Source organism: Poecile atricapillus, chromosome 1 (assembly GCF_030490865.1).
Source record: "Poecile atricapillus isolate bPoeAtr1 chromosome 1, bPoeAtr1.hap1, whole genome shotgun sequence".
NCBI classification, from domain to species: Eukaryota; Metazoa; Chordata; class Aves; order Passeriformes; family Paridae; genus Poecile; species Poecile atricapillus.
The window spans coordinates 5,737,215-5,756,655 of record NC_081249.1 but is presented as its reverse complement, the minus strand read 5'-3'; the positions used below and the strand labels follow the sequence as shown (position 1 = coordinate 5,756,655).

General features: G+C 42.2%; 1 protein-coding gene across 1 annotated transcript in view; it reads right to left on the bottom strand.

The window, feature by feature from the left end:
- The window catches only part of PDXK (pyridoxal kinase), a 47,791-nt gene extending 29,576 nt beyond the window's left edge, over positions 1-18,215 (bottom strand). The window contains exon 1 of the mRNA XM_058831083.1: positions 17,881-18,215. Coding sequence (XP_058687066.1) covers positions 17,881-17,967 — 87 coding nt within the window. The 5' untranslated portion in view covers positions 17,968-18,215. The remainder of the gene's footprint in view (positions 1-17,880) is intronic.
- Between the last annotated feature and the right edge of the window lie 1,226 nt (positions 18,216-19,441).

The window sequence follows — 19,441 nt, the reverse complement described above, 5'->3', positions numbered from 1 at the left end:
GTGACATTAACAGTCTGACGCCAAGTCTTTGTTTCCACATCCAGCTTGCTCTGAGTAAGAAATCTCCTCAAAAGAAGTGCTGCTATGTATGGCTCAGTGAGTCATAGTGGGAGATAACAGGAATGATGCACCACTGTGTATGATCCTCTTTCAGCAATTTGCTGGGAGGGGGGAGCGGGTGAACAAAGCTCTTCCAGTCACGTTTTCCAGCGAGACTCACGCTTCTCCCCTTTTTGTCGTGAAGGCAACTCCTCTGCACAGATTAAAACCCTTTTGGGTGTCTGGTGCCAGACATCAGGCTTTCCCTGTGCCTGTACTTTCCCTGTGATAAGCCCTTTATTCCGATACCTGGCTACAAAATGAAGCTCCGTGCTGTGACAGGTTGTTCCTTCTGCCTGCAGGTGCTACTCTTCTGTTGTGTCACAGCTCATGTCCATGCAGATCTCCGTAGAATAAATCTAATTTCAATATTTAATAAAGCATTCTGCTCCTTCCTCACCAGATTGCAAAGTAATTTCGGATTAATGGTACACAGAATGGTGGGTTACCTCAACCTGACCAGGTTCAAATTAAGCTCAGCACCTATGCTCCCCCCAGGTTCTTGTTTCACCTTGGTGGATTTTATTTTAAAGGCACAGGAACTGAATGGTTGAGAACATGACAACACTGTTATGACCTTATCCTTGATGTCTGAACATGCTCTTCAAGGAAATAAATGGGAATATGGCCTCTAACCAGACTGTCATCCCGTAATCAATTACCCTCCTGTAATGAACAGACCTAAGTTGCTACTTCCTTAAAGTATCTTGGCAATAACTGTGAATTAATCTATTTCTCTGCAATATTCAGATCATGTCTCTCCAAGTGCTCAACCCCTGAGACTACAGAACACATTTACTGTGATTTACTGACTAATCAGGTTCACACTCAGTGCTTTAGGGAAGGAGAGCAGGCACAGCGCTGCAGAAAGGGCAGCTCTACAACACTGGTCAGCACCAGCCCAGGCGATGGCCACCAAAATGAGCAGTCCTTATTTTGTGTTTTCCCCAGCACTAGTCATCATTTGATTTCTCAACCAAGTTTTCCACAGGATTAGGGGTTTTTGGTTTGTTTTGGCCAGTTCGTCTACTTCAACCAAAAGATGGAAAAGTACAAGGGAGGCCACCTCGCTTGGAGATAGACAGGTGCCAGGTTAGCTCGGCTGTACACTTGGTAAAACATAAATAAAATGCTTTGGAGAGTGGATGAAAAGCCAAAGACAGCTCAAATTCTGCAAGGGACCTTGATATTCTCACTTTTCTCATTGGTCCACAACAGGCTAAAAAAACCTTTTAAAGCGCTCCATAAATATCACTTACTGGTGTTAGTCTATTCTGTCACAGCTTCCAATTTCCTCCAAAGTTCTGTTTTGAATAAACATGTAAGACTGAAATCTAATACACCTAATTTTGAAACCTGATTCAACCCTCAAAATAACTCTGTTACTCCAAAGCATTTCCTTTTATGAAGGTGCTTACTAAGGCCTAGGCTTAGCATTAGAAACAGAATAATCAAAAATATTGAAGCCATGTTAAACCAAGTTGTGTTTGTTTTCAAGGCAAACTGCATTGAAAAGTCCTACAGAGTTTAGTCACCAGAAGACAACCTGAAAACAGGATTGAGGTGATAAAACAGCTTTTCACAGCAACCACCTCTTCTAGGACTAGAGAAAAAAACTGTGTCTTTATTTTGGTTTGCATAATTCATTTTAACAACCTGATCATTCCTAGTGGATAAGGAAGTGTTGTTTTCTTCCTCCAAACAACAATTAAAAACCAGTGTTAATGACTGTCATGCTTCACACCTAAAAGACATTAGAGACAGTTTCTGATGCACTGAATGATGGATATTTTCCTTGCTTACAAAGGGAATTTTGTTCAAAAGATGTCTTGTTAAACCTTTTTAATACATAATCATACTTTCAATTCTGTGGGTAAAGCTAACTAAAAGCACTGTTTTTGAGGGTTTTTATTTTAATTAATTAAAATTTTCTACTCCAACCAGAGGTTAAATAAATATTAAGTGAAAGTTAACTAATTAGAAATACATTACTTTTGTATGTACAGACCTAGAAAACTGAGATCAAAGCAAATCAGTTGAATGACACAAATCATATTTAAAAGAAGAGTCAATCTTTCATATTTGCACACAAAAGTATCAACTATGACCTGGAAATATGTATTTCGTAGGATATAACAATTCTACTGCAATAAACAAGTAAGAATAAATTTCTTCTTCAGAAAACTAACAGAATGTAAACATTCAAAACAGGACTAAACTCAATATATTAAATTTCTTGCTTCTATACACACGTGTTCCTTGTACCTCTGTGTAACTAAACTGAAGAACTCACCCCACTTGGATTTTGCCTGTGGCAGAACAAGTCGTATTTGATCAACATCAGGACTGAGTTTACAAAGAAATGAACTTTTAATGTTTAATTTCTGCTTTTCTACACCAGCTTTAGTCCATACCTGTTCTACCTCCCCTGCTCCTTACAGCAAGGGTCCTGTAGTGATATTGTGTCTCTGGTTTGAGACGTGTAGGTGACATCAGACACTGCGCAAGTGTCCAAGGGCTCCAGCTGCCAGGGACACACATCCCCTACACTGCCACCATCCCCTGACCTGCATGGTCTGCTCTCCTTCCTACAGGCCCTCCAAGAGAGAACAATTCCAAGTTTCCACGCTCTCCTGTCACCCTGTGTGTCATTTGCTCACAGATCTGGAAACCTTGGGCGAATCTAAACCCAGCACCAGGGTGGGTAAGGATGGTAAGCACTCTTCCAAGGAAAAAGATCACTGAGTCCATCCTAAATCTCTCAGCCTGCAGTCTAAGCACATGTCAAATGTTGTTCTTATGAAGACCCAAACCATAGTTACCTGGATCACATCATACAGTGATACTTGCAACTAAAATCTTAAAGGAAAATGGGAAAATTCAACATATTTTTCAAGTATCTTCAAATAAAAGAGACAGAACTCTTACACTTCTAAAATTAAATCGCAAAACGTTAAAACTGGAGGAGTTCTGTGCTTGGAAGGCACAGCTGGCAGATCTGAGTGACACATTTCAGAAAAATATTTGCAAGACTAAATCCAAGTACACACACCATAGCAGAACACATTAGAAGAAACAATCAGCATGCAGCACGTTATGCATGACATCAAATTCAGCAGAGTTCTTCGTCACAGGTAGCTGAAGGAAATGAACAAATGTCATCCAGTTCTTCCCCCAAGTGCTTTCCCAGCCTTGCAAAGAGAAAATGGGACCAGGGCAGGGACATGGTCTAGAGAACTATCCAAATGCACCTCTTCAAAATAGCAAATACTCAAGGGAAAAATAAAAACACAAGAAAGGAAGAGATTTCAAAATTCATGGACAACCTCTAAAGGTGCTGGCTTTTTTGGAAAATGAGGTAAAAGAGGATAGACAGCCTTGTTTTCCTAAAAGCACGGAACTCACTTAAACTTATATCCAGCTATTATGACCTAAATAAAAAGCCAAGAAATTAAAATTGCCAGGATTAAAATGGCACAAGAAATACCACTTGTTTCACTAGTAGAGCAACCTAAAGGCCCAGACAGACAGAAAATGTTTTGAATTGGATAAGTTACATAAACAGCTGGATCGTTATGGTTCACCTCTAATCATGCAACCCTTTGGACTTTGCCACTGTGCTGTGTTAATTACAGCTTTGTTTAAAATTTACAGTCTCTTCTCATTCTTTTCTGAAAACATTTCAACCACATAAACACTAAAATGTGTTACTTCATCACCACAACAAACTATTGCCTAAGATTGTTAGAAATTAAATATTCAAACATGTATTCCAGAGGAGAGTCTCAGTTGTTATGCAAAGGGGAGGATGAAAAACAAGAAGAAAACTATTTCACAATGTGGGAAATTGTGAGTGTAGCAACAGAGAAACGAGCAGGAAGATTTTGAAGCAAATGTAACATCTGAAATTCTGTTTTAATGATTGCCAACCTTTATGTTTATATTTGTGTAATCTACATTATGTACCAATGGAGTACACTGGAGACAAATAAAGGCACTCATTTTTACCTCCTAATCCTATTTGGTATCTCATTATTAACACCACTTGAGTTACAGAACTGTTAACTTCAAAGATTAACTCTACCTCCGAGTAAATATTAATATAATTTCTCATTTAATAATTTTATTTACTCTGAGAAATGTGAAGAGCTGTTACTGAACTGCTTCTGTTTAAATTTGTAATGCAGCTTTACTGTGTTCTGCTGGGGAAAAAGGTGTTATTTCCAGAAGTGTCACACACTTTGTAGTACTCAAGAAATTCTCCTTTCTTTGTTGTTTGTATGCAGTTTGGGAAGGAAAAAAGTTTGTTGTTTTTTTTTTTTTTAAAGAGAAATATCTTACATCTCCTATATGTGTGAGAGAAACTCACTTGAATTAAGAAACACCTGAACTGAACTAAGTTTTAGTGGTTTCCAGGATACTAAACATTAGAAAAAACAACAAAAAAAAAATCCCAATTTCCAATGCGTTATATGCACATATTCAGAGAAAGGGGGCTTCGAGGGGGCTGAGATGCTCTGGGAATTGCTGTCATTGGAGGTTTTCAAGATCCAAGGAGGATAAACCCCTGAGTAGCCTGGGCTGAGCTCAGCGCTGCCCAAGCTTTGAGCCAGAGGCTCCTGAGGTTCCTTCAAGCCTGGGTCACTCCAACATCCAGTGGCACAATTACCTACAAAAAGCTCAGTTTTATGCATTGTAGAACTCCATGTGTAAAATCACATAAAATATCACAACCCCAACCTGAAGTTCTGGCTCTAAGGATAAAGCCCAGGAGTATTCTATGTTTACTCTATTAACTACGCCAGCTTTGATAATAAAGATAATACATCCTTTACTGTTAAATGACCAGTGGACCAATTTAACTAGAATGCTTTAGTTTGTACTTAATTTAAACAACCTTGGAGAACAATGACCTAGTTCTGCAAGAATGAAATTCAATTAAAACCACCTCTCTACTCTGCAACATGACCAATATATATTGCCCTCATAGGGCACTGGCTTTGTGCCTCCAGTGGCAATTCATTTTAAGGTTTGAAATTAAAACCACAAAGCAGAAATGCAGCTCAAGTTAGAGGAAAAATCTGGAATGAGGAAAAGGCAGAGGGAAAAAAAACAGAACAGTGTCAGAAAAGAAAAAATGCAAAGTTTGTTTAAAACCACAGTGCATAGACCTGCATACCTGTTTCTTCCATAGTATTCATGTTCCTGATACATGTTCACAGGTTGTTACCTAAATTTCATGGAATAAAGGCAAGACTTCCATCCAAATTCTTCAGTTCCTTCAAAGTTCTTAATTTTGGACAACATTAGCTTTACCATACCAGGACACATCAAAACCCATTTTCTCAGATAAGTCCCCAAACGAAACAGTTTCTAAACCACAAATCCAGGGAAAGTATCAGTAGTTGAAGTTGTAAACCAAGCTCAGCCAGTCATTCATACCTATTCTTTTATTGTGAACACAAGGCATCTTGATTTTTTATGATCTGAGCTACAAATGTGCCACAGGTGAAAATCTCACAACTCTAAAAGATGAGTTTATCTCTAAGGGAAACACAGTTTGACAGGAAAAAGGCACAGAAAAAATGGTTAAAAGGTAAGAAGGAGCAAAGTTCTGCTAATCAGGAGAAGAGAACCTTTGAGACTTCACTTCTGAAAGAGGATTTGACTTTCATGCATCCAGTTCTCCCCAAAATAAATGCAGCCTTGTATTACAATACCTAAATTCCTTGCACGTCAACTCTTCTGCTTTGTAGCAAGATACCTTCCATTGCAAGTAAAACTTCCATGGAAAAAGGATGACTCTCCTTCTAATTAATAATCAAATGATGAAACATCCAAGCCAGGCATATCCTGTCCTTTGTGCCAATAAATGGTAACAGACTGATGAATTAGTGCAAAGTAGGAGTAAATACTGAAAAAAAGTATAACACACATCATCAAATGAACCAAAACCACCCAGCTCTCTCAGCCTGTCCTAAGAGAGATGATCCTGTCCTCTCATCACCGAACTGTGAAGTTGTGTCTAATTTTCAAAAATTAATAGCAGCACATGACAAGCCACTGGGCTCCATAGAAAGGAAAAAGGAAGTCCTCAGCTTCAAAAGCCAGTCAAACTTTCTAAGCACTGGGGACTACTTTCATTTATATCCTTTAAAGCACACAGCAGCTTTTTAAAAAACAAGTGAATATTTAAGAGCAAATACAAATACACAAAATACAAATATTCCCCCCACCCTGATTGTTTTATTAACACCCTGTGAGGTTTATCCCAACTGTGGCATCAGTCAAACGCCAAATTTTTATAGCACAAAGATGTATATAAACCAAGAGGATTAGCAAGACTTAATTAGACACAATTTATAAGGAATTTTCAAGAAATCTTGTGGTAAGACTCCAAATTGCTGACTTTCAGCAGAGCATGTGTGCAGTTCACAAACTGAATTAGCCAGGAATTTTTTGTGTAAAAAATTTTGCTGTATTACATAAACCAAATCCATTCTATTCCTTCCAACTTTTTTATATATATTAAACCCAATCTTAATTGAAGGACATTAACAGAATTAACTTTACTACCACCATTAAAATTACCCTGTCAAACAAGGTATTTGAGGTTTGGGGTGTTTTTTGCCAAGAAGTAATGGCAGCAATACTTTCCATTAAGAAATTCTCCGTGTCAAGCCATGAATTGCTCTATTTATGAATTTTATTACAAGGTGTTTGCATTAATATCCTAGGATTTAGAATTTCATCTCACACAACCATCACTGCAGCTCCAGTGTACACCATTGCTCCACTGTATTCCTCTGGAGATGGCATAGAAACATGTTTTAAAAGGCTGAATTTCTGTAATCAAACTAATTTAGACTGGGAGAAAGAAAAATTTCCCAGTTGCAGCTTGTGCCTCTCGCTGTGTGCCAGCTCTTTCACTTAATTGCATCTCCTTCCTTTTGCTGCTGAACCAAAAAACATACATTGTAGTGGGTGCAGAAAAGTAAAAACACTAATTCAGTTTGAGAAATAGGAACTTGGGAAAAAGAAAAGGCATGTCCTGACAATTAGTGAAGCAGGAATAATTGCTGGCGTGGGCTGATAAACCGAACTGAAACTGCTATTGACTAACACAATCTCTTTTTTTCTCTGAGCTTTTAATAAGGCACACCAAATATCTAAAGAGAACTTTGTTCTTATAATATAGTTGTATTTTAGTGCAGCTTTTGACAAGGCACTGCAAAGAAAATCATTAGGATATTGGAGATATTGTGCCAGGATAAAAATACTAGAGCAAATAAACTGGGGACAAGGATGCTGGACATATTATTGGTGATTTATTAATGGACCACTTCAAATTCTGAGGTTAGAAATAGAAAATTACAAAACAGACAGTAAAAAATATACACAAGATGACCTTGAATAAAAGACACAACAATGGAAGAAGGATATTAAGCTATTGGAGAGTGTCCAAAGGAGGGCTACGAAGATGGTGAAGGGTCTGGAGGGGAAGCCTTACAAGGAGCATCTGAAGGGACTGGGGTTGTTCAGCCTGGAGGAGACCAAGGGGAAACCTCACTGCAGTTACAACTTACTTGTAGGGGCAGAGATGGGGCGGGCACTGATCTCTGCTCTGTGATGACAGCGACAGAACCCCAGGGAATGGCCTGAAGCTGAGTCAGGGGAGGTTTTGGCTGAATATTAAGAAATTATTCTTTCCCCAGAGGGTGGTAGGGCACTAGAACAGGGCTTGTTTCTTCAGTGACTCCCCTTTTTTACCTATGATCAACTGCATGTCCATTTTTGGGATTTATAAGCTGACATCAGCATTGGACACCACAGAGGACATTGCAAAGACGCGAGCAGAAAACAAATCCTTTCTCTTCTGCAAGAGCAGACTACAATTTTTGTCACAGTGCTCTGGCAAAATTGGTACTCACTGAGAATTTTCTGATGGGCTGATCTAGCTGTAATATCATGACCAAGTGAACAGAAAAGACTAGAACAGCCTGACACTGCAGTGAATCTCTTCTCAAATATTTTTTTGATTTTTCTGAAAAGGCTTGCAATGCAAGTACTTATCTGAATCGTAATTAGGTCAAATACAAGATTATCCAGTAATGCCTTAAAGATGCTTTTCCAAAGAAGTCTTGGAGACACAGGAATACTTCAGAGCAAATACCACAATGTCACTAATATTTATTTGCACCTCGATGGACTGATTGGCACTACTAAATGTTCAATGCAAGATACTCAGATGACATAAAATATATCCCTTTATCAAAATTCCCCTCAGCCATTTTATTCAGCACTGAGAAATTCCTCGCTCTACATCATGACCATTTCCATCAGCTACTCAAACAAACAGCCTCTTGTGCCTGCAAGACACACACCCTCCTCAGCACTACTCCCTGCATCACAACAGTTCTAGTTTGGGATCAAGATGACTGCAGGCTCAAAAGATTCATGGTAGACTGCTCTATTGACCCTTCTATGGGCAGGAGGCCATTCCTGCCATCTGGAGTGGTATTAAGTGAGGGATCCTCAAGACACCCATTTATAAAGGTTAAGGCAAATGAAAGACATGAAAAGACTTGTTTCTTTTGCTGTTTTCCCTTTCACTCTTCCCATGAAAGGACAACCATAAAAATAGCAGAATGAGGTGGTGCTGGGGGTCTCTGCCTGCCTTCCACCCAAGAAACACACTCCACCTGAGACTCTTTACTGTTAGGCAACAGTGACTTTAGATGCTGATTTCAGATGGAGAAGTAGGTTCATTGCAGATTTCAGATTCATCATCTTCATGCTGCTTCCTTCTACACTTGGATGTAATTTGACAAAAACACCATACTGTCACTGCAAACTCCTGCCAGCTGGAATCCTGCAGTGCTACACGAGGAAGTTTGCAAACACTGATAAGGAGAGGCAGACACAGACAGCAGCAATAGGTTCAACAGGCGTGGAAATGATCTCTTTTATTTTAGTCAATGGAATGGTGGAGGAGGATCCCACAGCACATTCTTTTCCTATGATTTTTACTTCATTTTTAGTCCTGCTGTTCATATTTTGGCTAGCCAGATCTCTAACCACCAGTCCATCAGCAAGGTGTGGCAAGCATATTTTATACATCTAAGGTGGAGTTATCCTAGGAGATTTGTTTTATCCAGCACATGCTTTATGTGGACTTCTTAGGTAGACTATGAATGGATCCCACTCTCCTACCAAAGGTTTAGACCTTAAACTGCATGGTAAGAGATACTTGAAGAAACACAACAGGAAACAGCTCCCTGAAGGAGGGGCCACACTATGTGAAGATCAGATTAAGGCCACACACAGGAAGAATGAAGCTAATAGAGAGTGGATGTCTCACCACTTCCTTCAGAATAAGCAGATGTCTTAGAGAAGAGTACTCTGAAAAATGTTTCCTTCAGCAGACACCAGGTGCAGGAGCCTGGGGCTTGCTCCTGTCCTGACACCTCAGCTATGCCAAAAGAGCTGTCTGTGGGGCTATGTTAGGGAGCTGGATCAGGAAATTGGCTCACAAAATAAACACTCACTTTCTTCTTTTCCATTTCTGCCAAGTCATTTATATCCTGGATGACTTCTCAGAGCAGTTTACCACATGGCCTCACAAAATGACTTTCCTTGGAGCATCGAAGTGGACACAAAATAGTGCAGGTGGAACGACCAGCTGGCAGCAGCAAGGCCAGAGCAAGCGTTTCTCAATCTGGCTTCTCCACTGAAACCAGCAGATTTCAGTAGCCTAGAGGACAGGTGACAATATAAATATAAAACTTAAAACATTAGCTTGCCATGTATTTGTTTGGTTGTTGCACGAATGGGCAGAGGCACAATGTTACTTCTATTAACAACAGCGAGAACAAAACAGCTGGGTATTTTTAAAACTTATGTTTTCATTTTTGTTAAATGCTCAGAGTTGTGTTGATGTTTTCTCATAGGTAGCGTGGTTCTCACCCCTGTGAGCCAGGGACTGTATCCTGCCAGAAAAATGAGAGTAACCACAGTGAAGATGGATAGAAAAAGAGTTTTCCTTCAGTGTAACCTTGAGCAGTAGTACTCATCATACAAAAAGCCTCATAAAATACACAGATTTGTAAGGTAGACAGATTTGTAAAATATATATATTTATTTTTTCTAGATTTAGGCCAGACTTTACTAAATACATGACCACAAGCTCCAGTGTACAATTCTGCAAAACAGTATTTAATTTTGAGAATTTAGCCAACACTTTTTTTTTCTGCTGTAACTAATTTTCTTTTTCTTTTCCCCCTAGAGAAAATGGAGACAGAATTACCACATTGAGCAGCTATAAAGAAACATGGTAAAATTCAGGAAAAAACCCAAATTACTTAGTGTTAAAAATAAGGGGAGTATGAAGGATAACAACTCTTGGCTTTATTGGTTAGTAATCTGCCAAATTAAGTAAGAGAAAAAATGTTGCTGTATTTTGATATTGTGGGACAGACCAGCACTGCACTTCTTTGGATGTTTCCAATGGGCACTTGAAGACTGTCACTGATTCCTCCCTTCAGTTTATTAATGTCTTTGATAGCTGTGCCACCCTTGCTGGGGATTTCCTTGCAGATCCTCTTCTGACAGGTAAAACATGAGTGGATCCTGCAGTGGGGATAAGGGGAAAAGTTGTGGCCAGACTGGAAGAGCTCTGCAGGTCAGGAAAAGCATTTACTGCTGATTTTGGGAGCGCCTGCATCCACAGATCAGAGAGCCCTCCAGCTTTTGTTCTGCCACAGGGGAGAGACTTTCCATTTTCCAGTGTGTGCTCTAGCACCTCCTCAATCCCACACATCCAGCTGGCAAGAGGTGCTTTGCATTCCCAAGACAGCAAAGTTAAATCACCATGAAAGGATTTCTACTCAGCCCAAACTACTCCATATGCTTAAAATTCAACAAGGATGACAGAGGGTGAAGAGAAGTTTGTTTTGTTTTTAAATGAACCACAGAAGAGGTTTTGGTATCTCGGTTCTCTCTCCTGCTCTATGGATAATTGCTCCAGATGTTAAGGGAACTGGAGCTCGGAGGTGTCACGGATGAATTAACATGAACAAATACAAGTCCTGAACAAAGGCTTGAAAAATTTCAGGTAGTTCAGCACAGTAATATTTTTTTAGCTATGATAAGTCATCCCACTGCTGCCAAGCCACAAGATGATGAAGTAGTCTGGTTTCTCCTGGGGCTCATATTATCTATCAGCACAGACCTCCCTGGCATGTTTCAAACATTATGCTCATCGTATATATATATATATATATATATATATATATATCTTTATTTCTCCTCTATTTCTCCATATATTACTATGCAGCTGAACACTCTATTGCATATAGTAATTTCAGAAGAATGGACATTTTATGTCCCAAGACTAATGTCCAGCTCCTCACATTAACCTTGCCTCACCAACTCCAGCCTGTTTTCCATACAACACGAGCAACTGAAGTGGAACTTCTGTTTGCATCCATTCAGCCTAAAGAAACTAAAAATACCTGCCTGGTATGTGCTCAGTCAGCCATGGATAATGTTGTATCCCTTATCTAAAATGACTAAATATGCTTTTCAAGGAAAAGTGACCATAATTTTTTGGATATAAATAGAAAAAGTAAATAGCAAAAGACAACAGTTTACTTAAAGGAAGATTTTAGAGAGCTATCAGTAACTCTGTATGTCCCCTGTTTTTCTCAAGTATACCTTTTTACAATTTGCATATATATATAATTAAAGATTAATTTTGTTATTTCAAACTATACTTTTTTTAAAATACGTTTCCATACATTTTAACTTTAACTTGAAGCCTTTTCTTCTTTCCCCAGAAACCTGATCACTCTTCATTCTGTTATCTGTCCTGTTTGTTTATACACAAAAAAATATTCTCTCATCCGGAGATTTAATTTGGAGCAGAAATAAGACCTCAAATACTGGTAAACTTTAAAAAAACCTCTAAGACTTAAAGACATAAAATAAGGCCATTCCTAACATAAAAATGCCTTAAGCAAGTAAACACTTGCCACTGAGTCTCTGAGTACATTATATTCCCCACACAAACAGTGCAAATCCACCTCTAGGCAAGGTTTTCCAGTCTTTTAATAAGATTTGCAATTTCTTGACAGCTCAATTTTTTTTTCCCAAAGACAGTGGGTGAATCAGGGTAAAGTATTTTTGCTTCCTCTCAAGCCAAATATTTGCATACACTTGTAGACACCAAATGGGATCCTCCTTCATCTTTTCCCTTTGCTGTGTTGAGACAGATAAAAAGATTACATTTCTGTCAAAAACTATTTGTTCACTACACGTCACTACACACACTCCAGTGTAACCATTGTGTCAAATACCAGCATATACATCTGCATGGCTCAAACTTTCACCATTTACTATGAAAAAGTCAGTGAATTACCAGAATCACCAATCATTGTAAATATTTATCACCATCTTTTTGAAAAGTTTAAAATGCCAACTGGTCAACTGGCCCCATACACACACTGCACAATAACTTTTAATACATCTTAAATTGCTTTTTGCAGCTTTACAACTATTTTACAATCAGCCTGTGTGAACATCCCTCAGCATTTCTGTATTTTCATGACCATATCTTCTGTATTTTCATGACAAAGGCTTATTTAACAAGCTGCCACTACTGAGTGACTTGCAGGAACAGTCAGAAACAGTCAGAAACAGTCAGAAACCCCACAGTCCCATGGACCTGACCTTGGATGAGGATGGTTCAGTCAGTCCCACTCTCTGTTCCTGAGAGGCTCTGCCCAGCCACTCAGAGTCCACAGCACATCTGCAGTCCCAACTGCACTTCTTTTAGGCAGGTAAAAATGACTAATTTTTCAGGCTGACTATTTTGCATTAGTAGCTGAAAAGATTCCATTAGGAGTCTGAAGAGAAAATTGAGGTCTCTTTGTTTAGAGTTGTGGACAAACAAACTCCCATTGTTAGGTAAAAGTGAGACCCCAGTAGCCTCAGTCTAGTCTATCTCAGAGCAATGTTGGGAGCTGAAAGTGATACAGACACCCCTTCTTGTTTTTGTTTGTTGTTTTTGTCTTTTGAGTAATAATCTACTTTCTTATCCCCTTCCAGTCCTGTCCCACTCACCTTCCCTCCCAGCTTACCATGCAGGTGGAAAGTCCATCTCCTGCAATCTTCTGAGAGGTTCAAAGTTCTCCCAGTGCACCTGAGCTGGCTTCATCTGGACAAGCACTTCTGGAAAGGTCTGGTAAAGCCTTTCCCCAGAAATCCACACTGCCAGGTGGGGGGAGCCACCTTGTTTGGACTTTTTGGATTACAAGTTTTTTTCAGAGCCTCACCTTGAGGAAGGAATTCACCAAACTTTTGCAGCTACATGTGCTGACATCCACATAAGGAGCAAATGCTCTTTACATAGCTTTGAACAAGCCTTCTCATAGGAGTTGTGCATTTTTTTTTTGTCTTGGGTTGTTTTGTTTTTTTTAATTCATTCACCCCTTATCTACCTTTCTTGAAAGAACAAAGGGAGAAAAAAGCAGTCTCCCACAAGCCTCATTTGAAGTATGATTCTAGAGCAGTAATTGTTGTTTCAGATATGCAATTTAGGACAATCTTTGGATATTACAAAGACCAAATGCATTCTTTCATCTTTGTATTTATTTTTTGTTTAAGGTTTAGGCTTTTTCAGCCTTTGATCTGTAACGAAAATAAGAGCTACCCAGTAAGAACATTTCTTATTGTTACTCAGTAAAGACTTTTGATTGATTAATCCTTCTTCTGACTCATACTATTAACACAATAGCAAGGTTTGAAAAGGAAGAGTCATCTTAAATAAGAGATGCACTTTATCTTTCTACACAATTTTTAAGCTATTTGACCGTACTTTTCAACAAAATAAAGAAAAATAAGTCTTAAACTTTTTTTTTGCTGAGGCAGTAGATAATTAGGAAAGATCTACCGCTACTGGTTTTGGTCTCAGCATATACTGGACAAGGCAGCTCAAGACCATCCCTAAATATCAAAGAAATTACCACCTGTGCTGACCAAAGTTGTTTTCCCATCTTTTCTACAATTAAGAAGGAGACAGAAGTGGACTTACTATTTTCTTTCCACAGGAGAATTACTGAGAACTAGTCTGAGAATCATCAGTCCTTTTTAATACCTGGAACAACTACTGTCTCCCTTAGCAGGGGAAAAAATGTTAAAAATAAAATAATTGAACAGATTTCAAAAAGCCATTTTATCCTGTATTGTATAAACTGTTTATGGTTCTACAGCTCAGGACAGACAATTTCATTCTCCAGATCCAAATAACTAATGGTGTTTGTCTCAGCTTTTAGGTCTGTCTTCAAGGTCAGCAGATATAAAAGGAAGTCAGGAATTAAATACCCGAAACAGAGGCATGATTTTCTGAAATTCTATGAGTTTTAGGGCAGACAAAACAAACAAACAGACAAACAAAACCACCCTAAACCATCACTGTTACTGAGATATAAGCAGGGATCAAGATTTTCTGGTTTGCAGACAGGAGTGTGAACTATTCCAGTGGCAACCAAATGCAAATGTCCAGTGCCCAGGTAAAACTGGCTGGGGGGATTTTCTCGTGCCCCTTCCTCACACTTTCAAAACTCTTTCTTAGAAACTCATGGAGGCCCCAAGAACTGAGCACGCAGACTGACACACTGATTCCCAAGAGCTGATATTATGATGGGTGCAGTATATGAATCTTAAATTCCTCTGCCTACCAAATTTTTCCTGTTGGTCAGAATGAGGTACCTCTGCAAAAGAGGAATCACCTTGTCCTTCTGGATTCTCTGTGGTTTGAGAAGGACTGTAACTCTCTGCCTGCCAGTTCTGCTCCCTTTACTTATTGCCACATTCTGCCTGCCAAAAAGGTGGGGCAGGAAGGGCAAGCTAAAATTATATTTAAAATTAACAGCAAAGAGATGTCTCTAAGGAAAAAAAAAATCACGTATGATAAAAGTGAAGTTGAATGTCATGGTGACAATATGCACCGTAAAAACTATGACAAATCTTAGTCAACATTAGAAACATTTAGAAATTTAGAAATTTTTTTTGTGTTTTAAAATAATTTATCTGGCTCACAGCAGCAACTCCCCAAGTTAATGTACACCCTACTGCTCTTCTCTCTTAAAAGCTGGACAATCCTGAACCACTCCCTCATACTAAAAGCTCTAAATACACAGCTGTGGAATACCTTAAGACTATTTTAAAAATAAATCAGAACTACCTTCAGAACTTTTTAAAGTGCTACTAAGACCATGCAAGTGAAAACTATTTAAACTCTTGACAAGGCAGAACTCAAAGCAGTGCTGAGGGCAGTTCACTTCCTAGCAAATCTATGTTTCCTCTATGACCAATTAGTTAATCTACATTGTCTAATTACTTAAATGTATTTTAACCTGAAATGATGTCAAAAGTGCTAACATTTCTCATTTAGCTCTATTACTTCCATTATTATAACTGCTCTAATATATGGTCTAACTATGTTTTGCTGTGTTTGCCATATAGAAAGAGTTTACAAAGCACTCCGCAGAGCAAGTCCTTCCACAAACCTACATTTTAAATACTTTAGCTTTTACTCTAGTGGAAGCCTGACAAAATGCAACCAACTGATTAAAAAAGATCTTAAGGAATTCTCTTCTGTGCAGATTGCTGGCTATTGATAGTAAAGTCATAGATTTCCACCAAAGATCAGGTCATGCAAACACAAGTAATGTTTTTTAGGTAAGTCTGCAAAGAGCATGTGAAACCATGTCAGGTTTTTGATTTGGATGCTGCTGTCCAAATGCAGATTCCTGAACTGTTATGTCAGGATTTCAGCCCATCAGACCTCACAAGCACACAGACACACATATCTACATAAACCCTGCCTTGCAAACTCAATACTGATGAGCTCCAAAGGGAGCCTCAGGGAACTGGTTCAGAAAACTAAAGTGAAAAAAACCGAGAATGGGAAATAAAAAAAGTGCCAGACTTGCACCCATCCTCAAGAATAGATACAGGTTATAATTTTCATGGCTACATAAAAACAATATAAGAGAAAGACTCAGGTTTGTAATTCTCTTCATAAAGAAAAGCAAAATTTTACTTTGGAGCACCTTGCCCCATCTGATGTTCTAGGAAAACAAGGGTTCAGGTAACTTTCCAGCAAGCACAACTTCACTAAGGGCTGCCTACATAGGATTTTCAAGTGCAGCCAGTAGTGGCAGGAGTTTGGCTGCTCCCCAAGTAAATTTCTTTTCCTCCCACTCCAGAAACTTCTTGTTACACTATACAGAGGAATATTACACAGTTTGAGTGCAACAGCCTCCTGAACAAAGGAGCTACTACTCTTTAACTCCAGTAGTATTTTTTACAGTCATAGCCAAGGAACTAAAAACACTTCCCAGGAACCCATTTGCCAAGTTACACAGCTCATGTGTCACAGAAAGGTTAAGCTACAGAAAAGTAAAGAGAACCTTTGACAGAGAATTAGAATAGAGAGAGAACAGTTGAAGAGACTGGAGATTTCTGGAATAAGTACTACTGTGTGCTCTTCTGCTACACAGAAATTGAATGGGGAAGTACAATTTCGAGATAATTTTGCTAGGAAAGGAAGGACAGCTGGTCTGCAGTGCACGACAACCTTTCTGGCCTGGAGCTCTACATACTCGTATTTTTCCACAATACTTGGATTACACACATACATCATCCTTCACCACACATTAATTTTCAAGAGACTTGGTTACATTGTAACTGGACAGTGATATGGGGGTGTGACACTGGCTTCTTGCAGGCCTGATGTCACCTGCATCATTTACCAGAGTACATCTCTCCTGTCCAGCCAAATGAGTTACACCATCGTTTGGTAAGCACACCCCAAGATAAATAATGTCACAACACAGCCTGTTCTGGTAATGAGGTTCTTAGAGAGCTCCATACAGACACGCGTGTGTCAAGGCACAAGCACCTCTGGATGGGCAGGCCCCACATCAGCCCTTTTAGGGTACAGATCCTTCACAAGAGCCAACAGTGCGATGTGCAAAGGTTCGCCCAATGTTTTCCCACCACCGGCGAGATCCAAGCAAACAACTCCGAAGGCAGCACATGACAGCCATGAAGGCCGAGATCCAATTACACCCTCGAGCCGTGTCAGGCAGCTTCTCTGGCCCTGCCGAGCACACGCATTAAGTGGCCCTTACACCCCACTACAGCTTCCTCACACCATCCGCGGGGGATCACCCAGCCCCGCCGCCGCCGAGGGCAGCGGGTGCCAGCACAAGGACACCGCTGCCCCGGCTCCCCGGCACGGGACACTGCGATGACCCTGCCGTAAGGGGCAGAGCCCCGGCTGGATGCGCCTGCTGGCGGCGGCGACGCCGCCCTCATCCCGGAGCCGGAGCAGGCAGCGCGGAGCCGAGGAACCCGACCAGCAGCACCCCCGGCTTCCCCTCCCCTGCCGAGCCCGCTCGCCGTGCCACAGCCCCAGGAGGAACCACGTTAACGGGAGCGGCGCGGAGCCGGCGGGAGGCGCAGCCGCAGCGGCCGCGGGGTGCGCGGAGCCCCGGGACGGGCACTGCCGCCGGCACCGGGGCGGGCGGGGAGGGCGCCCGAGCGGGCATCTCCCCTCCGTGCCCTGACCTTACCCCGGCTTGGCAGGAGCCGCCCGGGCGCCGGAGCTCGCCGGGCAGCGCTGCCGTCACACCGCCCGCCCGGCTCCCCGCGCCGCCCCGCAGCGAACGGCGGCTGAGGGAGAGGAGGAGGAGCAGGTCCGCGCCCGCTCACCTGCAGGGGGAAGGTGGCCGCCTTGTTGCCCACGTAGCCGCGGACGACGTGGCTCTGGATGGAGAGCACCCGGCACTCCGGCTCCATGGCTGCGCCTCGCGCGCCTGCCCGCGCCGGGCCGAGGTGGCGGCGCCGGGAGCAGGAGCGGGGGGCGGAGCGCGGGCGGCGTGACGCGCTCGCCCTGCCCGCCTGTCACACGCCCCCCGCGGCAGGGAGGCAGGCGGCCAGGCGGGCACCGGCCGGCTCCCGATGGCCGCCTGCCGCCGCGCCCGCTGCCCGGGGCCGTGTGCGGGACGGAGGGGACGCGGCTCCCGGCCGCGGGCAGCCCCGGCGCGGCGCCCCCGGCCCCCCCACACCCACCGGCGTCACGCGGTCACGCGCCCCCGCGGCCGCCCCGCCCGCCCGCGCCCGGCGGGGCCAACGGCAGCGAGCGCCGGGCCCGGCCCGCTCCGACCGCAGCTCGGACACCCGCAGCGCCGGGCCCCGGGCACCGCGCCGTGCCTCCGGCTGCAAGGGACCGCAGCGGGTCACCGGGTCCAGCCCCCCTGCTCGAGCAGGGCCAGCCCAGAGCGCGCGGCACAGGATTGTGTCCGTATGGCTCTGGAGTACGTCCAGTGAAGGACATTCCATACCCTCTCTGGGCTCTCTGTCCCAGTGCTTGGTCACTGCACAGTGAAGTTCTTCCTCATGCTCAGGTGGAACTTTTGACCGTGTGTTTCTGCCCCTTGCCTCTTGTGCCCTTGCTGGGAGTCACCAAGTAGAGCCTGATCCATCCTCTGCCATTCCCCTTTTCGATATTTATACCCATTAATGAGGTCATCTCCTCTCCAACCTGAACAGGCCCCAGCCTTTCCTTGTAAGAGAGATGCTCCAGTCTCCCATTCATCCTCATTGCCCTCTACTGGACCTGCTCCAGGAGCTCCATGTCTCTCCTGTCCTCAGGAGCCCAGAACTGGACACAGTAAAGGAGCATTTTATACCTGAAAAAAGATTATATTGAGTTGGAGGCCAGTCTCATCTCCCCATGCCTACAGTGAGAGGGCTAGAGGAAATGGCCTTAAGCTGAGGCAGAGGTGATTCAGATGTTTTTTGCAATTTTAGGGTGCTCAGACATTGGAATAGGTTGCCCAAGGAAGTGGGGGAGTTATGATTCCTGCAGGTGTTTAAGAGACATCTGGATCTGACACTGTATAATATGGGTTAGGGGTTGCAGTGGTACAGTGGGGTGGACAAACCATGCTCCCCTGTGCCATGCCACGAGCACAGTTGCCCACATCCAGCTGGAAAGCCAGGACCGCCACAAACATCCCATCTGTGTGACAGTTTCACTTCCTCGAGTGTTGGGAAAGCCCTGTGGAGTCACAGATGCCAGAGGCACCCCCACAGGCAGCAATGCCTGGAGGTGGCACGCTGGCCCAAGCTGTGGGTGCCTGACAGAGCACCACCCTCACAGCCACGTTCTGAAATGAGTGCAATTGTGTGTTATTGACCCAAAAGAAAAAAAAAAAAACCTTCAGAGAAGTGCCAAAGAGTAAAAGAAGATGTATGTGTTGGCTGGCAA